Raw genomic sequence first — 22516 nt, 5'->3', positions numbered from 1 at the left:
TACATCTTATTCTGGCAGCATGGCACTTTCATTTCTGCCCTCATGCCAGAGGGCTCCTTATGGAACTTCACCACAGCAACAGGATATAGAAGGAGCACATGCTTGGCAAAATGGCCAGGAATCCTCTCTGAGCCTTTAGCCTAAGTCTGAAGGAAACCCTTGAATCAGCCGGAGGCTTTCTGGAACTTTTTTTTGGATGCAGCTCAATAATTAAGAGATACTGGGAATTTTAGAACTCTGGCCAGGTTTGAACATGGTTGATTGGCCAAATGCATCAGACTGAAGTAGTGCTCTCAGAACAAAGGGAAGATTGATCAATGTCCTGGTGCTACCCAGGTTTTGTTTCATGTAGCATTTCCTGTAAGAAGACCTCAGGAGTCGGGGTAAGTATGACCCAGACAGAGAACCACAAAATCCTAAATTTTAGGTTCTAAAGGGACCTTTGTTTCACTTCTCTTACATTTTAGTCAGCAAACCAGAGGTTCATAGACTTGCTACAGTTTTCATGGCCAGTGAGTGGGTATATAGGGCTAGAATTCAGATCTTCTCTCTGTTCTCTGCTGGTCTTGCATCGTCTGTTTTTCCCAGAGTCTTTCTAGCCAAGCACCGTGTTCAGTAGTGTGTTGATTAACTGGCTCTCTTTTAAAAGTACCCCCTGATTTGTAGTGTTTATAGATTTCCATCGTATAAAGACTTCCACCACGGCCAATTTCAAGCGTCCTAATAATCAGCTTTTCAAGTTTCAGAAACTGTTAACAACTAGCTCCAACACACCACCAGTTGTATTCTTCTGCCTGTTCTTTTTGGCATTGTTGGTGGCATATCAGTGACCATTGCCTTGTGAGATAGGTAGGCCCCTTGAGCTGATGGGAGATAAAACAGTGTGACTAAGACAAGGGCCTATTTTATTGATCAGCTCAGTTAAAATGAGTCCAGCATTCCCTGGATTTTAATCTCTTCATAAGACTTTGTTGTCTTTTTGAGTTAAAGTATGATAATAAACACTGGGTGTGAAGAGCGGATGTTTCTTTTGGTTCTACAGCATTTTGAGATAGTCATGTCGTGGGACTTAGACTTTGCTATTCATAAAGATTCTGCATCTTGAGGGAAAGTCCAGTTGAGGGGTGCAGAACATCTCCCATTCACCTAGCCAGTTATTTATTTATTTATTTATTTATATTTGACTATTACCGCTGCATCCAAATCTAATTATGGCACTCCTCCATCTAGCTATTTTTAGTTTAGAGACTGGGGTGGGGGATAAGATACTGGGGGCAATGTCATGATAAACAGGACTGCTTACAGAATAACAGATTCTAGAACCGGAAGGACCCTAAAGATAATCGAAAATTCTTAAACTATAGATGAGGAAACTGAGAGACTGATGGAAACCTTCACGTAAATAGCCACATAGCTACTGAGAGTCATTGTTTGGGATCATAACCTGTGACTCTTGATACCCCATTCAGTGTTCCTCCTAGTACACCATTTTGACGATTTGTTTTTTTTCTCACATTCAGAGCATGGACAAACATATAGCCTATGTCATTAGCCTCTGACTTCAGATCAAGTAAATCTTAGGTTTTCTAACATGCCCTTTGTTCCCATTAACAAGTGGAAAGTGAATTGGAGTACTGATTTGGAGGAATGCCTAGGACTCATTTAACCTCCTACCACTTGTGGCACATGAGTTGTCAGTGAAAGAACTCAGAAGGTGCTGGATGACTTGAAACGTGAGGCTTTTCAAAAGAATCATTAAAAGGTTTTTATGTATTCAGAGTGAAATCTTCAGTATTGAGATAGAGAATAACCCATCTGTTTTGCACTGAGAGCAACACTTGGCTCTGATGCGAGTATTCAGCTAAATTCAACAAGCATTTAAATGCCTACCATGTGCCAGGCAGTGTGCTAGGCACTGGGAATACAGATGATGCATAAAACATGAGCTTTGTTTTGTTGGAGCCTATAGCCAGTGGGAGAAGAGACATGTGAACCAATAACTTAAGTATAATCTTTAAGTGCAACATATGCACAGAGCACATGATGGCAGAAAGGTCCAGTTCAATATATGCTTTCATTTGTTAACCTAGGCTTAGTAGGAAGAGCACTGAGCAAGGAGTCCAGCAATTAGGTTTTAGTCCCAGCACTGCACGGCCTGACTGTGTGACCTGGTATAAATCAGTTAGCCTCTTCTCTCTGTGTTAGGGAAAGGAAGAATCATGGTGAACTTCTACAAGGTTATTGGGAAGATTAAACAAATGACTAAGAAAGTGTTTTGAAACTACTGTCTGCCACATAAATGCAAGTATAAACATTTTGGAAACATAACTTTTTTTGAATCATAAAGCTCATATTCTTTAACCAAGCTCTCCATATAAGCATTCATTATCAAGTATTTATTGTACACCTACTTGGTGCTAGACATCCTTCTCCATCTTGGGATACAGCAGTGAATAAAACAGAGTGGATCTCTTTTTGTGGAGCTTATATTTGAGAGGGGAAAGACAGAAAATAAACAAATAAGCAATAAAATATCAGGATTGTCAAGTAATTACACTGCAGATAATAAAAACAGGGTAATCTGATAGGAATGATTGGGTAGACTTTATACTGGGGGTCAGGAAAGGCCTCTCTGAAAAGTGACATTTAAGCTGAATGACGAGAAGGATAAAGCCATGCCAATGATAGGAGTTTTCTAGGCAGAGGAAATAGTTCTAGCATAATTCCTAGGCAGGAATGAGCTTATTAGTAGGTTTCAAGAATGGAAAGAGGGCCAGTGTGGCTAGAGCAGAGTGGATAAGGGGGAGATGAGACATGATGGGGGGTCAGAGAAACAGACAGAGGTTGGATCACAGAGCACGTTGTAAGCCAGCCTAAGGAGTTTGGGTTTTATCCTAAGTGTAGGGGAGACCAGCGAAGGGTTTTAAGAAGCAGAGTAACAGGTTTGAGTTTTTAGGAGATCACTTTGGCAGCTGGTGGCAGTGAAGGTGAGAGGCAATATGGGCTTATAGCAGAGAAGATGATAGAAGTTGAATGTATGTAGGGCATTATTGAAGATGGCATCCACAGAATCCTCATGGCTCAGATAAGGGGTGCTGTGGGAAAGAGAAGAATCGGAGATGGCACCTTGAATTTTGACCAGAGTAGTTCAATTGACTGAGGGAGGAATTAACTGGGGGTATCGGGGAGGAAGGGGAGGGGCAGTTAAGAATTGCTTTGGCCATGTCAATTTGGACGTGCCTATTAGACATCCAGGTAGAGATGTCAAGAAGAAAGTGGGGTTCATGAATGCGGAGTCTAGGAATCATTGACAGATGGAGCTGGAGGAAGTTGCCTTGAGGGAGTGTGTACATAGAGAAGAGAAGGAGACCTAGGGTGGAGGTTGAGCAGAGCAGGGGAGGCACAGAAGCCTGAGAAAGAGTGGTCAGGACAGAAAACCGAGAGAGTGACATGTCCTGGAAGCTATAAGAAGAAAGTAGCATATGATCAAGTAGAGGGAGTAATCAACAGTTAGAGCTGAGAAGTCAAGTACTATTAAGAGTCGAGAATTGACCACTGGGCTTGGCAACATGGTAAGGGAGATCACTGCTGTCTTGACAAGATCAATGGGGATAGAAGTTGGAATGAAGTGAGCTGGGGAGCAAATGTAAGGCGAGGAAGTGGCTATTTTGGCTGCAGAGCATTCCCTCGAGGAACTTGCTGTGCAGAAGGCTAAAACAATGGGGTGTACTGCCTGGTGGGGCATTCAAAATAAAGTGAAGGCATTTTAACATTTTGTGTTAAAAGTGGATATGATCCAGTAGACATTGTCCAGATGACATTGATGATTCAGGAGAGAGGATAAGTGCAGGAGATAAATATTTGAGAAGATGAGAGCACAGGTCAGGAGCTCAGACTTCAACAGGAGCAGAGGCACTTCATCCAGAGGGGTAGAAGGCAACGGAGAGAAGGTGTGTCTAGAAGCAGGCCAGCAGTAGATCTGCCAATGAAGATATGAGTCTGTTCACTTCTGTTTTTTATGCATTTGAATGTTTTTTGTTTTGTTTTGTTTTTTTGTTTTTTGTTTTTACGGTACGTGGGCCTCTCACTGTTGTGGCCTCTCCCTTCATGGAGCACAGGCTCCAGACGAACAGGCCCAGCGGCCATGGCTCACGGGCCCAGCCGCTCTGCGGCATGTGGGATCCTCCCGGACCGGGGCACGAACCCGCATCCCCTGCATCGGCAGGCGGACTCTCAACCACTGCGCCACCAGGGAAGCCCCCATTTGAATGTTTTTTATGCATGCGGTAGGGAGGTGGAGGAGAGAGGTAAACATGTGACATAGTCACCTAGGGAAGTAAGAGAATACACGTATTTGAGCAGTGTAGCAAGGGTGCATGACAGTTTTGAGTCCCATGAAAGATTTGTGGTCAAAAGACTGGTGAGCATCCTTGTGTTTGGTTTGGTTTTGTTTTTCTAGCAGCTGGGCTGCAGATGAGGTCTAAGTAGGTTGCTAGGTTTAACTACTGTTGAGCTTTGCCATGGGGCACAGCAGAAGGGGAAAAAGAAGATGGATTCAGAGGGTGATTAAAAGAATAGATCAAGGAATCAAGCAGGATGAGGAGCATATTGATTTCTTGGGGGTGATTGACAGAGAAAATGAATTGAAAGGCTTGAGACAGAGGATTTCTGGAGTGGGAGCATTGAAGCTGGTGAGCTAGAAGATCAGAGGTCCTTGGGTACAGAAATATGCCCAAAAGACAGGAAGCAGTTTCCAAGATAATAAAATGTCTCAGGAGTGAAAATCCCTTTGGGATTTAATGCCAGTTTTTTGAGGGTTTCTCCACAATTAAAAGAAAAGTGTCATTACATTCTCAAGTTATAAACTTTTGACTAGGAGAAGCATTAGAAGACCCTCCAAACCTTCCTGACTGGTCGGACCAGGTTTACTGGGTATTGGGAAATGAGGACATCATTTTCTTCTACTGAAAGATATAGGGAGAGACTTTGAAGACTCTCTATTCCTACATTATGCTAGCAGATATGGCAGAAAACAGCATGACTAATGCTTTGGGCAACTAAATAAACATTCATGGGGAGAGTCGTAAGGAGAATTATGCTTTTTGACTCTTAAAGTTCATAGAATGGGACTCATAGCCAGTCTCCAACTCCAGTACCATGTACCTCCTCATCTATCAACAGTGATTTTAAAAAATGAAGTTTATCCAATGTGGATACTGCAAGTTGCTACAGACCCTCCAATTGTAAGAAAGCTGTTTATTGTATGGATGCAAACAGAAAACTTTCCCCTAGAACTTAATTGAATATAGTAAAAACCTAATATAACATGGTTAGCCAGCCACAACCAATGAGTGGTTCCATTGTATATTATCAAAGTCAAATGGCACCTAAAACTTTGATCTTAGGTGAATACGAGGCCTAAACCATATTCATGTAACATAATTTTACAGGAAAGACTGGGTGCTATAGAAAATATTGACAGTGTGGTGCTGAAGTAGGACAGTGTGCTTGATATACAACCTGTGAAAACATGAAAAAGCGTCTGGCTTACAATCTGGCTACATATATTAAGATGGGAGATGGACCCGTTCCTGTTTTTTTAATTTCCTTCAAAAGATCTGAGGTCCTATCACATTTTGTCATTCTTCTTCCCTGTTACTTCCTTACACCTCCTGGTCTTATAGCTGTTGTTATCTTCTCTGCAAAGAAAGAATTTTCCAGAATGTTTTGGTTCATTTTCTTGAGAGCTTTTAAGCGTTAGAATTTTTTCACTGACGAGATAGCTGTAAAACTTTAGGGAAATGACTCAGTCTCCTAAAATAAATCACGTAAGTTGCTGAGGACTTGGTAATCAAGTCACATTTTGCAGAAATGAGCTGCACAGTATAAATGTCTTTTGGAAAGGACATTTAGAAAATTATGGCATCTTGAAGAAATGAGGGTTTGCACTTATAGAATCTCTTTCATTTTTTTTTTTTAACATCTTTATTGGATAGAATCTCTTTCATTTGATGAGATGAATTTTTAATGACAGAGTCTACCTTTCCCTAGAAGTCTTTTTAATGGTTTATATGTAATCTCAAGTGTGTGTGTAAAACAGAAACATTTAGTGATCTGTTGCTTTATTAGTATGATAATGTTCCACAAAACATATCTATTTAACACTTTCTTACACATTACATTAACCGTCAAAGAAAGAATCAAAATGCATTTAGTTAAGTGTCATTTTGGTAGCCTATGGCTATTTTGTACTTACTAGCTGTCTCTTTGCCTGTGGTTCTACCCTATCTGGCACAGTTAAAGCTGGTTATTAGTTGGGAAGAGCTGCAAAAGAATAAAAAATCCCAAGGCAAAGAGATTTATTTGTTGGTAAATTCTTACTTTATTTGCTTTACAAATATTTACGTTTCCTTCATAAGTACTCATTTGGTCTCCCAAATTAAATTGTCAGCCATAGAAATTGTGTTTGCTCTCCTACAGTTTGCTCTTTTTAGGGGGGTTCCAGGCCATTGTCAAAGGTATGCTGCGGTAATTTGTATTAGGTACCATGAAAAACGTATCATTCAATATGCTACATTATTCACTTTGAAAAATGCCATTAAATGAATGACAGGGGAACATGGAGCATAATATCTCTCAGGGGGACTGAACAATCAAAGCAGAAGTAGCCGAAGTAACCTGTGCTGTGCAGGTGCTCTGTGCACAGCGTTTATGGCTAAAAGTCTCTCACTTGGATTCTCATGTCAGACAACAGTTCCAAAGTTTCCTGTCGACTAAGAATAAAAAATTTACTGTTTTCAAACCATCCCCCCCAAAACCAAATCCAACGTCTGTTAAATTGTAAAGTACTGTATAATGGCTTAATTATTGAATTTCTGACAAAAGCTTGCTATTTCTTTCTTGCTTGCTTGCTTGCTTTGTATCTTTTTTTTTTTTTTTTTTTTGTAACTTAAGGTTTTTGTGGCAAGTTTCTCTCTTTGGGATGCCTAATTGTAGCTAGCTAGTACTCTCTCCATTTGATGATCTTATAAATGGTCACCATCCTTTGATTCAATGTTTTAACTTATCTGGGGAATTTTGTTTTCCATTGGAAATCATATTGATGAATAAAGTATTGCCATTAATAAAACTTTTTTTTGGTAAGATTATGAATGAAGCTCTCTAAATGTTCATTTCATTGAAAAGTATCTGTGAATGTAGATTCACATCTGTGTATATAAAACATCTGTGAAAGGTATTTTGTTACCTGATATGATACTTTGAAATATTTGGGAAGAGGAGGGGATGATTCATATTTTTAAAGCTAGAGTTTTTAAAGAAAAATTTTATTTAAAATTTGCTACAAGAATATTGTATTCTTTTGTAAAAATTTCAAATAATACAAATTGTTTCCCTTTCTCCACCAAAGGTAAGAAGTATTAATGATGGATTATGTAATAATACACATGAACACATATACATGCCAAAATAAACTTTTAAACAAAAAAATGTCTCATGCTAGACATATTCTTTTGTAAATTGCTTTTGTTTTCACTTTGCAATGCATCTTGGACATCCATCAATCTTGATGTTCATTGTTTTTAACTTCCTTGTAATATTCCCTAATGTGCTTCTACCATAATTCATTTAATCATTACCCTGTTGAGGTCTGTTTAGATTGGTGCCAAAATTTGGTATTATAAATAGTGCTGCAAGAAAAATTCTTACACTTACATTTTTGAGCATTTGTGTCGTTATTTCTAAAAAATTAATTTCTAGGCATGGAATTGCTGAGGCAAAGAATGTGCACATTTAATTTGAGGGATAGTGCAAAATATCCCTTCAGAAACATCATATCAATTTACTAAAGCCTGTTATTAACAGGCTTGAAATTAAATTAGAAATTGCTCAACTGATAGCGGGTACAAGTCTGCTGAATGATTAAGGCATACATCACAGATGCAGTTGTCTACCTTTTTAGGTTTCATGGAAATTTTAAAATTGTATTTTAAGTAGACACAAGTTCAATATAAAAATAAGAAATTATTTTAAACTTTGTATTTTGCATTTCCTGAGAATGCAGGTTAGTGGCTTAGAGAGAGGGCAAAAGAGTCACCATTCAGTCTTGGAAAAAGAGGTGAGGGAGGGGCATCTGTCAGGAAGATGCTATCTGGAACAAGGTGGTATTTAGTCAGATTTTCATGATTTTTAAGTAAACCAACTGTGACTGGGATTGAGTCCAAGAAGGTCTTTGTGCTAGGACAATACAGATCTTTAAGCTATGGAATAGAATAACAGAATTTCCTGTGCATATTTGGTTTATAAAAATAGCCTCTTTGAAAGTCCATTTTCAAGTTGCAAATATCCCGTGCTTCTGAACTATTTCTAGGCTATCCTGTTTCAGTCAAAGGGCTTGATTTTAATACAATGCATAAGCTTATCTTTTCACTCAACAGCAAAAATGCTATATCTTTTCCAAAGGTATGCAGGCATTAGTCATATACCCTACCCTCCTTCCCCCCAACACGAAAATCCTTCCTCTGTCTGTCCCATTTCCTTGCTGATGTATGTAACAGGAGTGATGCAGTTTCTCTGCAATGTTGGCAGTTAAAATTAGGCTGTCCCTTTTGGAAAGGCCTCAAGAATCCCACAGTAAAGGTTACAAAGACACCAAACAGTATTTACTATGATTCGAAAGATTGTTGAAAATTTGAGATTTGGTTCTTACATTTATGAAAAAGTTCCTGAGAAATTGGCCTGAGGGAGAGAGCCAATTAATTTCTTATAAGACAAATTCTCCATACTTCTAGATTCTAGCATTTTTTTATTATTCTAAGAGCTTCTTGTAATTCAGTTATTGATAACGTAATATTGAGTACCTACTGTATTAGGACCTTCTCCAGGAGTTTATTTAAATCCAGAGAAGCTTTTGTTGTACTGAAAACTTGGCAGCATCTAGTGAGACTATTCTCTTGCCTTGAAAATGTCAGTAGATACGGCAATGAAAGGCTACTGAACCATTGTTCAAAGATGTGTTAACATTTGCTTATAATTTGAAGTATCCTTTTGAGAAGAGTTAGGCCTGCAAGTCCAAGCATCTTTCAGTCCTACGTAGGAGACTATGTGGTTAGAACATCAGCATTGATGTTCAGTAGACCTGGGTTTGAATCCCATCTTTGTCACTAATAGCGGCTTGTACGTAGGCAAATTATGTGAATTACAGTTTCATCGTCTGTCAGGTGGGCACCATAACTCTTATGGGACTGGAGAAAGAAATTAATAAATGTTCATAAAGTGCATAGCACCATACTTGACTTGGAGGAAGAGCTCGATCATGAGTTGCTATTCTTGTTTTTTTAATTTAATTTTATTTTTTATTGAAGTATAGTTGATTTACAATGTTGTGCCTTCTCTGCTGTACAGCAAAGTGACTCAGTTATATGCATATAGACATTCTTTTTATTTATATTCTTTTCCATTACGGTTTATCCCAGGATATTGAATACAGTTCCCTGGGCTATATAGTAGGGCCTTGTTGTTTATCCATACAATATGTAATAGTTTACATCTGCTAGTCCCAAACTCCCAGTCCTTCCCTCCCCCAGCCCCTCCCCCTTGACAACCACAAGTCTGTTCTCTATGTCCGTGAGTCAGTTTCTGTTTTGTAGATAGATTCATTCGTGCCATATTTTAGATTCCATATATAAGTGATATCATACGGTATTTGTCTTTCTCTTTCTGACTTACTTCCCTTAGTATGATAATCTCTAGTTGCATCCATGTTGCTGCAAATGGCATTATTTCATTCTTTTTTTGTGACTGAGTAGTATTCCACTGTATATGTGTACCACATCTTCTTTATCCATTCATCTGTCCATGGACATTTAGATTATTTCCATGTTTTGGCTATTGTGAATAGTGCTGCTATAAACATAGGGGTGCATGTTATCTTTTTGAATTATAGTTTTGTCCGGGTATATGCCCAGGAATAGGATTGTTGGATCATATGGTAATTCTATTTTTAGTTTTCTGAGGAACCTCCACACTGTTTTCCATAGTGGCTGCACCAGTGAGTTGCTATTCTTATAGTTGGCACCTCATTCTCTGTTTTGTGGAAACTTAAAATAGTGCTTCCCAGAGTTTTTCACCAGAGAATTCCTACTGCAGATAGCAGTGATTAAGTAACCTTGGCCTCTGAAAGTATAGCTCAAAGTGGTCTGCTACTGGGATGGAATTATTTGAAGTCTTGTTTTCATATAGAAATGTATGTTTTCATATAGAATTGCTTTTTAAAAATTACTAATTAGATTACTTAATGTTACTTAGCCCTCCCCGTTCTTCTTCAAATCTTTGAATAAAATTATGCTCCATGTTTGTAATAGGACTGGGAGGGTCCCCGGCATACCTGTGCATTCTTCTGGAGCATGCATGCTCAAGTTAAGAACCATCGCCTGAGAGGAACTCTAGAACTATTGAGGCCTGAATGCAGTTGTTATTTTGAGATTAAGAATTGATTTTTGCGCCAATATGTCATTACTGATTGAAACAAAATAATAACATTGGATTGTAAGCATATGTTGGTTTGCTAGCCATACTTCTGTCTCCATTTTTAAAATGTACTTCTTCTTGGAGTTATTGGGCACCTGAATCTATAGAATACCGTAAACCCTTTATTCTCACTGGGGAGACAAATATGGAGTACAAGATATCAAAAGATTCATATCTGCATACAGGAACATATGATTAGATGAGAAATGAGTGGTGTGGATAGTAAATTACACGTTTAAGAGAGAAAGATTCTACTTTGGACTGGAAGTCAGAGGTGGTTTCATAGAGGTTCATAGAGGATTTGATTAGAGTTTGAAGAATAGGTGGGATTTGATTCGTTGGAAAAAGGGCACCTTAGGGGTATTTCTTCTTTTCCCTTCTCATATCCAAACTGTTTCTAAACCTTAACTGCTATGTCTTTTACCTTATCCAGAAACACCCAATTTATTAAACTATAGTAATTATATATCTCTTTTATAACTACCTATGTTAATTATATAACATATTCCTCTCCTTGAAGTTGTTAAACATGTTTATTTAACTGGCTACATTTTGCTAGATGTCTGTTTCTCTGCACACATAATCAAAATGTTTTTTTCTGCAAGGACTTGGCCATATTGTTTTGTCTTCAAAACCCTTAACTTCACCATTAGTCTTAGTCGTCAAATTCAGAGTCCTCCTCATCTAGCCAGGGTTCCTTCCAGGACAGCGTGTCCTCCCTCATTACTCACAGGGATACGTACTGACTTCCCAGGCCATTTTATCCCCTTCTCTCCCCGCAGCTCACTCCCACCATCTCCATTTTTCCCCCTTTTATGTCTCCTTCTCCCCTTTGATTGCCTGAAAACACCTACACCTTCTTAAGAAAACTCCACTTCCTGCTGATGTACCTTAGGAAGGGCATGCTTTCTGCAGGATTGTCAGAGCTTTGTGGAAACGAAGACTTGGTTCTTATTCTTACAGCCCTTCCATGAACATCTTTGGGTGCAGGTGAGGAAGATGAGGCAAGTGAGGCAGTGGTGTGGAGGCATTCTGTTGAGTTTTAAAGGACTCTACATTGGAAGCATTTGAAAAATTTGGTGTGTATGGAAGGACATGGTAGCTAAGCAAAGTCAGTGGAGACCCATAACCTAAAGAATTTAACTACTTCCAAGGGAAAACAGATTTTGGCAGCTGAGCACCTTAATAAAATGGGAAAGGGGCCTTGAGTGTTCACAACTAATGATGCTGTCTGCTATTTGGTGGGAGATGAAGGGGGTTCTGTCATTATTATTACCTGTGAAGTTGTGCAGAGAGCTAGCACACCTGTTAAGCATAAACAGAAAATGTGTTTTTCAAAAAATAACAGAAAGAAAGAAGCCACAAAACCCAAACTCACTCCTGTCCTCGCAGTTCACTGCTTTCCCCATTAAAAGAATTTAAGAATGGACAAATCCGGGTACTTATTTGTGTGTGTAGATGCAGGTCATCAAGTTGGTATGAAGTGGGGTAGGTACACAGTGGTTCCAAGAAGTCAGTAAGCTCTTGGGGAAGGGAAGTGGAAGGCCTACTTTCAGAAGTGAGATTTCTCTGGTACCTGAGTCATATTAAGCACTACCTCACGGATACCTTCATTTGTTCTTCTGCAGTAGAAGGCACAATATAATGTCTTTCCCCTGTCACATCAAACTGTAAATAGCTCTCATTCTTCCATATGCAGAAGGCTTCACAAAGGCAGTTTTTGTTTTTTGAATTGGAATATGTGAAAACCTAACGCTATATATTATCTATGAGACAGTAATTTGCTGGAACCTTCAGGGACATTGCCACAGTCCTAACCAGGCCACTTTTACTCATGCTTGTTTCCTTCTTACCTCTGTAAACATTCAGCTTGGTTACCACTAAAAAAATTGCCTGTAGGCAAGAACCTAAGTATCTAAGGGTATTAATTTGGGGCCTATTTCTCAAAAAGGAGAAAGCAATAGAGATACTTTTATAGCTTATGTTGAACACTTAAGAATTATTCCTTAGAAGATCGAAACCGTCTTATACATTGCAACAAGAAATGTATAAGAATGCCTGTTTTTACATGTTTATTTTTATTTCCTTTACTAGATATTCAGTAAATCTTTAAAAATGGCATTTCAGAACTCTTCTCCATGTGACAATTTACTACCTGTTTTTAGTCCTGTGTAGTTTTTCTTTAATCACTATGTAAAGAGACCCTGAGAATTGACCCATATGTGTTTATCTAAAAACCATTTCTGTAGTTTGAATTATAAACTTCTCAGTTACTTCTACCTATTGATTATCTTTGTATATTTTTTATTGTATTTATACATGCAGACTACCCAACCCCAGTCCCTGGGAACCACCATTCTACTTTCTGTCTCTATAAAGTTAACCATTCTAGGCACCTCATATAAGTGGAATCCTACAAAATTTGTCCTTTTGCTACTGGCTTATTTCACTTAGCGTGATGTCTTCAAGATCAAACCATGTTGTAGCATGGGTCAGAATTTCTTTCCTTTTTAAGGCTGAATAATATCCCATTATGTGTGCCAGATTCTGTTTATCCATTCATCCATTGATGGACACTGGGCTGCTTCTACCTTTTGGCTATTGTGAATAATGTTGTTTTGAACATGGATGCATAAATAGCTGTTTAGGTCTCTTTTCAGTGCCTTTGGGTACATACCCAGAAGTGGAATTGCTGGATCATGTGGTAATTCTCTGTTTGATTTTTTGAGGAATTGCCATACTGTTTTCCACAGTGGCTGTGTCAGTTTTCATTTACACTAGCAATGCATATGAGTTCTTATTTCTGTTTTGTTTTGTTTTGATGCTAGATAGCCTAATGCGTGTGAAGTGGTATCTCATTGTGGTTTTGATTTGCATTTCTCTAATGATTAGTGATGTTGAGCGTCTTTTCTCGTGTTTATTGCATTTATAAATCTTTGTTAGAGAAATGTATATTCAAGTCCTTTGCACCTTTTTTAAAACCAGGTTGTTTGTTTTTCTGTTGTTGAGTTGTAAGAGTTCTTTAAATATCCTGGATATCAAACCCTTAACATTACAAATATTTTCTCCCATTCTGTGGGTTGCCTTTTCACTCTGTTGATAGTGTCCTTTGATACGCGAAAGTTTTTAGTTTTGATGAAATCCGACTTATCTATTTTTTCTTTTGTTGCCTGTGTTTTTGACATTATAGTCAAGAGATCGTTGCCAAATCCAATGTCATAAAGCTTTCCCCCTATGTTTTCTTCTAAGAGTTTTACAGTTTTAGCTCTTATGCTTATGTCTTTGATCCATTTTGAGTTAATTTTTGTATATGATGTAAGGTAATAGTCCAACTTCATTCTTCCATATGGGGATGTCCAGTTTTCCCAGCACCATTTGTTCAAAAGACTGTTTTTTTCCCCTTTGAGTGGCAAACATTTTAAAAAAGAATATTTGCAAATTCATTTTTTTTTTTCTCTCAGAGAGGCATTGTGGTATACAATATTGGGTTTTGGAATGATACAAACCTGAGTTTAGATATACCTCTGTTGCTAACTAACTATATGATCTGGGGCGAGTTAATTGACCTTTCTGGGCCAGGATACTGGATGAATCATCCATCTGTTTGGCTCCTGTATCTACTTCTAGATGGTCTGAACTTTGTCATGAACTAGAGGGGTAGTGCTTATTGACTCACTAAAGTTGCAAAACCAGCCCCAGGTTTAGGCAAACAATGGAGGAAAGTATGTTATTCTCAGTCAAGATACAGCAGAATTTAGTCTCTCTTTAATTAATGTCTTATACCTTAGGTAATGAGAGAAATAGAAGACAAATTCTTATTTGTCACTCTTATTATCTGTAATATTTTTTTTTCTGGGATAATTTTCTAGGTGTATAAAAGTTTTGCATGCAAAGAGTGATATTTTCATGTCTTCCTTTTCTCCATTTATTTATTGCTGTTTCACTGTTGATTTCTATTGTTTTTGTATTTCTTTAATGTTTTCCAGCAATATTTCTGAAACATTTGGGTGGCATTTGGCATTTTTGTATTTTATTTCTTAAGGGGAATGATTCATACTTTTCCATTAACTGTGCCTACTTCCTAGATTTATAAACCATTATTCTCACGTTTTAGAAGATGGAATATGTTGTGTTCCATTGCTGACTAAAATGTAGCAAACAAATCTTCTCTCCTAAGTTCTTGACTTGAACATTTACTATTAAAAGAATAAATTTCTTTTATATAACACAGTTCCTTAACCTTTTGTACATAGCATTTTAATTAATGAGTTTAAAGCTTAAAATCAAAGAACCAGAAGGATTCTTAAAGACCACATAGCCCTGACACAGAAAATAGGTTTCATCTTACATGCCTACCTAAATTGAATAGTAGAAGCTACACAGAGTACTATGTTTAGTAAGATTGACGCTTCATTCTGGAAAGGGTTGTGTAAGTAATTAGCATGACTAGGAGATGGAGAACAATATTATTCCATTTTATTCTATTCTATTACCAATCTTAATATGATCTGTTTTACAGATTAGAAAACTGAATCTAAAAAGAAAAATTATTTGGACAAATTTATTGTACATAGCATATCTGTAGTGGGTTGAATAGTGTCCTCCCAAAATTTGTGTCTACCTGAAACCTCAGACTATGACCTTATTAGATCTTAGCAAATATAATTAAGATAAAGTTGTATTGGATTAAGGTGGGTCTTAAATCCAATGACTGGTGTCCTTAAAAGGAGAGGACAAAACAAAGACACAGAGAAGTCCAGGTGAAAACAGAGGAAGAAATTGGAATGGTGCACCAAGGATCGCCAGGAACCATCATAAGCTAGGAAGAGGCAAAGGAGCATGATCTTGTCAGCAAATTGATTTAGACTTTTTCCCTATAGAACACTGAGAGAACAAATTTCTGTTGTCTTAAGCCACTTAGTTTATGATCGCTTGTTATGGCAGTCCTAGGAAACTAATGTAATATCTGGGGCTAGAAAACATACTTCCTTATTCTGGTCCCAAGGAGTTAAGTGCAGTGTGAGAGAGAAAGCATAGAAGACCTAAACTTCAAAAAATGGAAGCTCTATAGGATTACACTTGATACACCTTTGGGTTCCAATTGTGAGCTCCTACAATCTAAAGCATACATTGAATATTATAATAAGAACAATATTAATTCAGTACAAAAATGGCACAAGGATGTTCTTGACTGAGTGCTGTATCAGTCAGGGTCCATGCAGAATGCAGATGGCCATCTCAGTTTAGGTAATCTGAGGAGCCTTTAATACAGGGACTATTTACAAGGGTATGAGCAGGGCAAAGGGAAATCACAAGGGATGACACATGGCTGGTATCAGCAGAGTGGATACCATTACCACTCCTAGGCCTGAAGATGCAAGAAGAGGGGACTGTTACTAGAACCTGGATGACAGAGAGAACCAGGTGGAGAGGGTCACCTGGCAGGAGCTATATAACCTGCAAGAGAGAGCTATATGTTTAGGACTAGGGGTTTAATATCCCAACTTTCCTCTTCTCCCTCCTTTCTGTCTCTTGCTGGTACTACCTGTTGGCTAAATCCAGTTGCAATCTTGAAAGAAAAGGAGCTCAATGATGCAGTCAATACGAGTCAGTGTCCCAGGGCAGAGAGCAGAGTGGGAAGGGGCACAAAGGGGGTAGGGGCGGGGCAAATGGAAGATAATCCAGCACCAGTGCCAATGTGTATAAGGATATCACCATGTAGAATTTCCTAGACAAAATACAAAATTCAAATCAGAAAAGTCCTTGTCTAAATACTTGGCCCATTCATCACAAATAAAAACAACGTTCTTGCCTGTTGTGGAGTCTTAATCTACTTATCTCCGAGTATCTTGTTTCTTACGGTGACCGATTTTATAGCAATGTGTATTTGTTTCCAGGACAGTGAATGCTTTGGCCCCAACAGGCATTAAGTAGGAGGGTGTTGTATTAATAAAAAACAACAGGGTTTTAGATGGCATTATTTCCGGCGGGAGGCTGAAAATACATTTGCAGGAAAATGCATTCCCTGCCAGGTTATGAACTAATGGAAGTGTAATTTCTGTTTTATAGATGAGAAAATCAAGGCACAGAAAAGACTAGTACCCTGCTCGAGGTCACTTCTAGTGTGTTTAGTATTCCATGCAGTGACTTCTGTTGCTCAGTTTGAGAGGTGATCAGTGGCTGCTGGGAAGTCATGATATGGGATAGTTTGGGGGAGTACAAGGAGTTCTGGCAAGAGTGTAAAAATAATTCCCTCTGAGAATTAAACTATAAAGTTGACATATTGGTCATGCCAGGTCATCTTAAAGAACTTGCAAAGTTCTCAGGTCTTTAAATCATTGAAGTAGCTAGTGAAGAGCATGGATTCCAAAAACTCGTGGCCTGGATTTAAATTTAGGTTTGGTCACTTTTTCTCTGTGATGTTGGGTAAGCTACGTAACTTCTTTGAGTCTCAGGTACCTCGTGAAAAAATGTGTGCCATGGTAGGGTCTACCTCATGGAGTTGTAAGGAAAATTATAAGAGCTAATGAATAAAATGTACTTCATAAAACACCTGACATCAAGGAAGTACTGAGTATATAAGTATCATTATTCCAAGCCCTGGCTATAACAGACCCAAGGTTTGGAAAAATCCAAAGAGATTATGAAAAATCAGAAGGAGTCTCAGAAGCTTAGAGCGAGCAGTGTAGTCCTTGGCAGTGTCCATCCAATCACTGTGCAGGGAGAGGATGTGCTGGCCCAAGGATGAAGTCTGTGTGGTCCCAAGGGCCAGAGGTGCATGTGTCAGATGACATTAGCCAGAGACCTTTAAACATCTGAAGTTGTTTCCCTACTTCTGATTTCTTGATACCCAGCAAACTTGTAATGATAATTTGGCTTTCTGTGGAGTTTTCCTAGAAGGCCAGAGGATGCAAGAATTAGACCCCCATCAAGTGACCTTTCTTTGTCAACTTAATCTGCATTTCTGATTCTGGGTAACTCCTAGGAGCCTGACAAGATCAAACCTCTTGCAGAGCCAGGAGAAAGATCTGGAATAGTGGGGATTTCACCAAGTCACAATCTCTCAAACTACAATCCCCAGGCTGTTTGTAGATATATGTGATAAAGGGTCCCATGATCAAGTCAGTTTAAGCCGCCATGGATGTCCGAAGGCTTCTGGGAACCTTTGTACTTACTAATTCATGTTGTGAACCTCTAAGGGGCGGTGTAGAGTCCATCATACTCTAGTCTTATTTGACCAGCGGCCGCTTTCCTGGTAACTTCTTAAAGCACTAAGGTTTCTCAAAATGCACTTTACAAAATGCTGCACTAAGGAAATATCTCTCCGTAAGGCTTCTTGGTAGAACATCCATTTGCCAGCAATAGACAGTTTCGCAATACGGTAGTTAACTTCATGCATGGAATATTCTTCAGTTAATGGCATGAAGTCACTGTGCCGTATGGAGAGAGAACCAGACACAGGTGAAAAATTTGTCCCGAATGGTCCATAAAGTGACTAATTCACAACAGATTGCGCTTCAATCACAGTTTATTATGTACCAATCTGTGCTTCAAATTCTAGGAACTGTTGCTTTCCTGTTGCCTGTAAAGGTTATCCCGTAGAGAGGTTTATACTTCTGCTGAGTTTTTCACAGAGGCGCTCTTCATTGTGGCAGTAGCCACGTCCCCAGTGCTAGTCTTGCTTGCCAACAAAAGCAAACGTACATAATAATCAAAAGGCGGCTCTGTAGATAGTGACTCGAGTCTGAGAACTAAACACATCCAGTAACCCTAATGGTTTCACTTCGGCAAAACTGCCACAATATTTTGCTTTTGATACCCAGAAAAATTCAATCCTCATTACCTTTTTCTAGGTTTCTTATATATTGAACATCATACATAGGATTAGGTGCTATAAATACATTAAGGAAAAAGAAAATAAGTGTATGTTTAAGGCCCACCAGTAAATACAAGATAGCATAGCATGGTAGTGGAACTCATGTACTCTGAAGCCAGGCATCTGGATTGAATCTTGGCCCTGCTGCTAATCAGTTTTGTGGCTGTGGGCATGTTATATAGTCCCTCTGTGCCTCCGTTTTCACCCTCATAATATGGGAAGAATAATAGCATCTAGTCATAGGTTTGCTGTTAGGATTAAATTAATTTATATTTATAAAATACCCTGAACAATGGATGACAGGTAGTACACATTATATAAAGCGTTAAATCCATATACCTAAAGAAAGTCATGAAAAAGCAAAACATCAGTCTTTAGAAAAATGACCTTTTTGTACAGTAAGAATAATAAAATTGTATTTTAAGGAATGGTTCTTAATCACCCAGTGTTCGTAAACCCCGTTTAAGATGAACGGAGGGCTTCAAATTGGATACAAATTATCTACTGCTGGTACTCTTCAGTGAAATAAGGAAGTTGCCAGATGATATCCCCAAAGTCACAGCAAGGAAGACAAACGCTCTAATCTGGCCTGTTATTCTCTTTCCTGTGTCACACACCACACACACCTCAGTGGTCTCTCCTCCACCGTTGGCTGAAATACGGCCACAAGATCCCCATCCCTGGACACATGTAAGTGTATTCTCAGGGGTGTATTTTTTACAAGGAATTTTAAGTTTTGTGTTTTTGTTCCAGGGATCATCCCTCCAAAGTATTTAAACATATTCTGACTCACTGAGATCATCAGTTTATAACATTTGTGCTTAAATGTTGCTGTCACCATGAGAAAGATAAAAGGTAAGTTTAATATGTCGATGATGTACTTGTGCCAAGAAAGGGCCCAAAACAAAGATTTCACAGTAGCTTTAATAAAGAAAAATGAGAAGAACTGAGTCATTACCCAGCATCGTGCATTATTTTCGTGATGAACTCAAACTAACTTCTGCTGTTAGTAGTCAGTGTTAGGGGCTCATTATAGTTCCAGCAAACACCATCATCGGTAACAGTAAATGAGAATTTTATTTGTTTTCTAGTTTCGCTTGTATTTAATGCATTTTTTTGTTTTATAAATTTGTTTGGCACTATTGGCATTTAGTTATACATTTGTATGTATTTAATGTTATAACAAAAATAACTTATCTATGCTAGAAATCATGCCAGAATTTTTTTCCTTTTTATATAAGGAATCTGTTCATTCGTCATATTTGAAAAACACTGCCTAGGAAGGAGATTGCCTTGGCCCTGAGGTCTTCATTTTCCTTGAAAAGAGATTCAGAACACAGAGGGTAAAGGAGATTTTTCCTGCCTTTTTCCTAACTTGCAGTGCTGGGGTGCCCAGCCTACCAACTGAGAGAAATCAACACTGTACACAATGACTATAGGAAAAGCCAGTTCAGACAGTTGGTCTCTTTCTTTACATTGCTCTTAATTTCTCTGTTCCTTTTCTTTCTTCTTTTTTTTAAATTGAAGTATAGTTGGTTTACAATGTTGTGTTAGTTTCAGGTATACAGCAAAGTGATTCGGTTATATATATATTCAGTTATAATATATACATATATACACACATATATATATTCTTTTTCAGATTCTTTTCCTTTATAGGTTATTGCAAAATATTGAATATAGTTCCCTGTACTATACAGTAGATCCTTGTTGGTTATCTGTTTTGTATATAGTAGTGTGTATGTGTTAATCCCAAACTCCTAATTTATCCCTTCCCTCCCTTTCCCCTTTGGTAACCGTAAGTTTGTTTTCTATGTCCGTGGGTCTCTTTCTGTCTTGTATATCTCTGTTCCTTTTAAATCTTCAAAATTTTCCTTTTATCTGCTTGCTGCTCCTCAAGCATTTTCCGGCAAGCTCCTGCATTAGGGCCTTTGCACATTCATTCTCTGTGCTCATAACACAGAGACCAACTCAACAACTTTACTCAATTCTTTGCTCCGATGTCACCTTCTGAATGGAGTCTACCCTGCTTTCCTCCTCTGGAGCCTCTAACCTGTCCTATTTCCCCCAAACACTTATACCTTCCAATACCCTCTCTAACTTGCCTTATTATGGTTTTTGTTTATTGTCTATCTCTCCCTTCCATCTCCTGCTAGAATGTAAATTCCATGAGGACAAGAGTTTTTTTATTTGTTTAGTTCACTCATGTATCCCAAGGGCTCAGAATTGTTCCTGGCACAATGTAGGCACTCGATAAATAACTGTTGAATGAATTTTGTCATTCTACTTTCTCCTTAGTCCAATTCTTCATAAGGGTATAACCTGTGTTTCTTTTTTCCAAAAAGTTTTGAGGATGGGGGTGGAGGTGGCACATTTGTATGTATTAGTGGAAAGACGTTCAGGATACACAGCTCTACATTGTCCTGACATTTTCCACATTAAGTGAGGTATTTTATATTAAATGAAGCATATTTAATAGATATTTAGAGATAGGCTTCCAATCAGGTTAGTTTCCTTTGGACTAATTTGAAATAAGTAATTAAGAAAACAAAACTCATCTACTAAAGCTGGTATTTTAATGCAGGTGAGTTACATTTCAGTAAAATACTTCACATTAGTATTGCACTTGACAATTTGAAGAGCACTTGGGTAAAAACTTTCTTGTATTTTTTTTGACACCCTTGACTAATTGAACAGGTGTTCTCAGTCCTCCTTCACTGAAGTTCCAGAGAAATTAAAGAACTAGCCCCAGATCACAAAAATGATCTTCTAAGACCTGCAGCCTAAGTCTTTAGAGTCCTACCCAGGTGAATAAAGTGCTCTTTTGCTAGCAGGTTATAGTATCAGCTTATAGGCTATTAGGGGAGAGGGGTGACTAACGATACAAGATCTCAGGAAGGTGTTTTACAGGATGAAACATTCATTTCTCTCTACTGAGATCATATTAAAAGATTTGCTTTAATCCTATTTTCAGTGGTTTATTAAATACTCTTCATTAAGTAACTATAGCTTTTACATTCTGATTAAGTAAATGAGCTGTTCTTTCTAAGGCAGAGAAGCCTTTTACATCTTAATGAGATTACATGTGATTTATTGCATATGGGGTACAGAAGAGAAACCAGCCAACAGGTGACTCAGGAGACTTATTGTTAATGTCAGGAAGTTATTAAGGAATACAGAGAAGAATAAAACAGATTAAACACAGGTATTTAGAACAACTGATTAATATTTTATAAAGCATGCAAAAGAAATTAATCAACTGGCAGTTTAGCATTGTGGTTTTTTTAAATCTTAGCTCAGGACATTGTAATGAAGGACTGTAAGAAGTACTAAAGCAGGGTATTTCAAGTGTTGTTTTCACCATTTCATTGTGTAAATACTTATAAATTTGTGTTCTCTTGTTGCTTCTTCACAACCCTTAAAAGTAACCCTTATAATAACTCATCTGTAATTTTACTTGCCAACTTGTGATTTTTTTTAACACAAAGAAATATATATTAATGATTTTTTTTCAATGTAGCCATTGCCTCCTCTGGCCTGTGAGAGTTGGGACCAAACCTTAATCATTTTAGTCCTGGGATCCAGCACGTATTTGGCCCATGGAAGAGGCTCAACGAATGTTCATTGTCCAGTGAATGAGAAAGCTTAATGAGTAGTCCTGAATGAGATTGTTATTTTTAAATAATCAGAACTTCAGTTGGGGAGATCCAGATTTAATTTCTTTTTGGTTTTGTACAGAGAGAAGAGTTAGGAAATATAACATCTGAATCTTGAGTGAGCAGACACTAAGCCATTTACTTTGCATGAGTTACCTCATCTGATCCTCAACAATCTCTTGAAATTGTACAATTCCCATCCCCATTTTACCAATGAGCATTTTGGAGCACAGAGGTGTAAAATTGTTTGTCCAAAGTCACACAAGCAGTAAGTGATAGAAACAGGGTTTGAACACAGGGAATATATTTAACCATTGTACTAAACTGTTTAACCTTTGGCCATCAAGTAAAAAGAGAATATAGTTTCCAGCCTCACTTATTAAAGATTTTTTTTTGGCCTCTCCCGTTGCGGAGCACAGGCTCCGGACGCGCAGGCTCAGCGGCCATGGCTCACGGG

The 22516-nt window shown here is 38.1% G+C and overlaps 1 protein-coding gene across 7 annotated transcripts in view; it reads left to right on the top strand.

The window, feature by feature from the left end:
• Nucleotides 1–22516, top strand: part of HECW2 (HECT, C2 and WW domain containing E3 ubiquitin protein ligase 2) — a 410406-nt gene that overhangs the window by 180941 nt on the left and 206949 nt on the right. Inside the window, exons 2-3 of one of the 7 annotated variants that reach the window (XM_024115626.2) lie at nt 19157–19258; nt 19645–19746. The exons of 5 other annotated variants lie outside the window; for them this stretch is intronic. Coding sequence is in view for 1 of the 2 variants with exons in the window: in XM_024115625.2 (XP_023971393.1) it covers nt 19243–19258 (16 nt within the window). In the remaining variant the exon portion in view is untranslated. The remainder of the gene's footprint in view (nt 1–19156; nt 19259–19644; nt 19747–22516) is intronic. One more of the 7 variants, XM_024115625.2, reaches the window with a different exon arrangement.

This window comes from Physeter macrocephalus, chromosome 2 (assembly GCF_002837175.3).
Source record: "Physeter macrocephalus isolate SW-GA chromosome 2, ASM283717v5, whole genome shotgun sequence".
Lineage (NCBI taxonomy): Eukaryota > Metazoa > Chordata > Mammalia > Artiodactyla > Physeteridae > Physeter > Physeter macrocephalus.
This window is presented reverse-complemented; position numbering and strand designations above follow the sequence as displayed.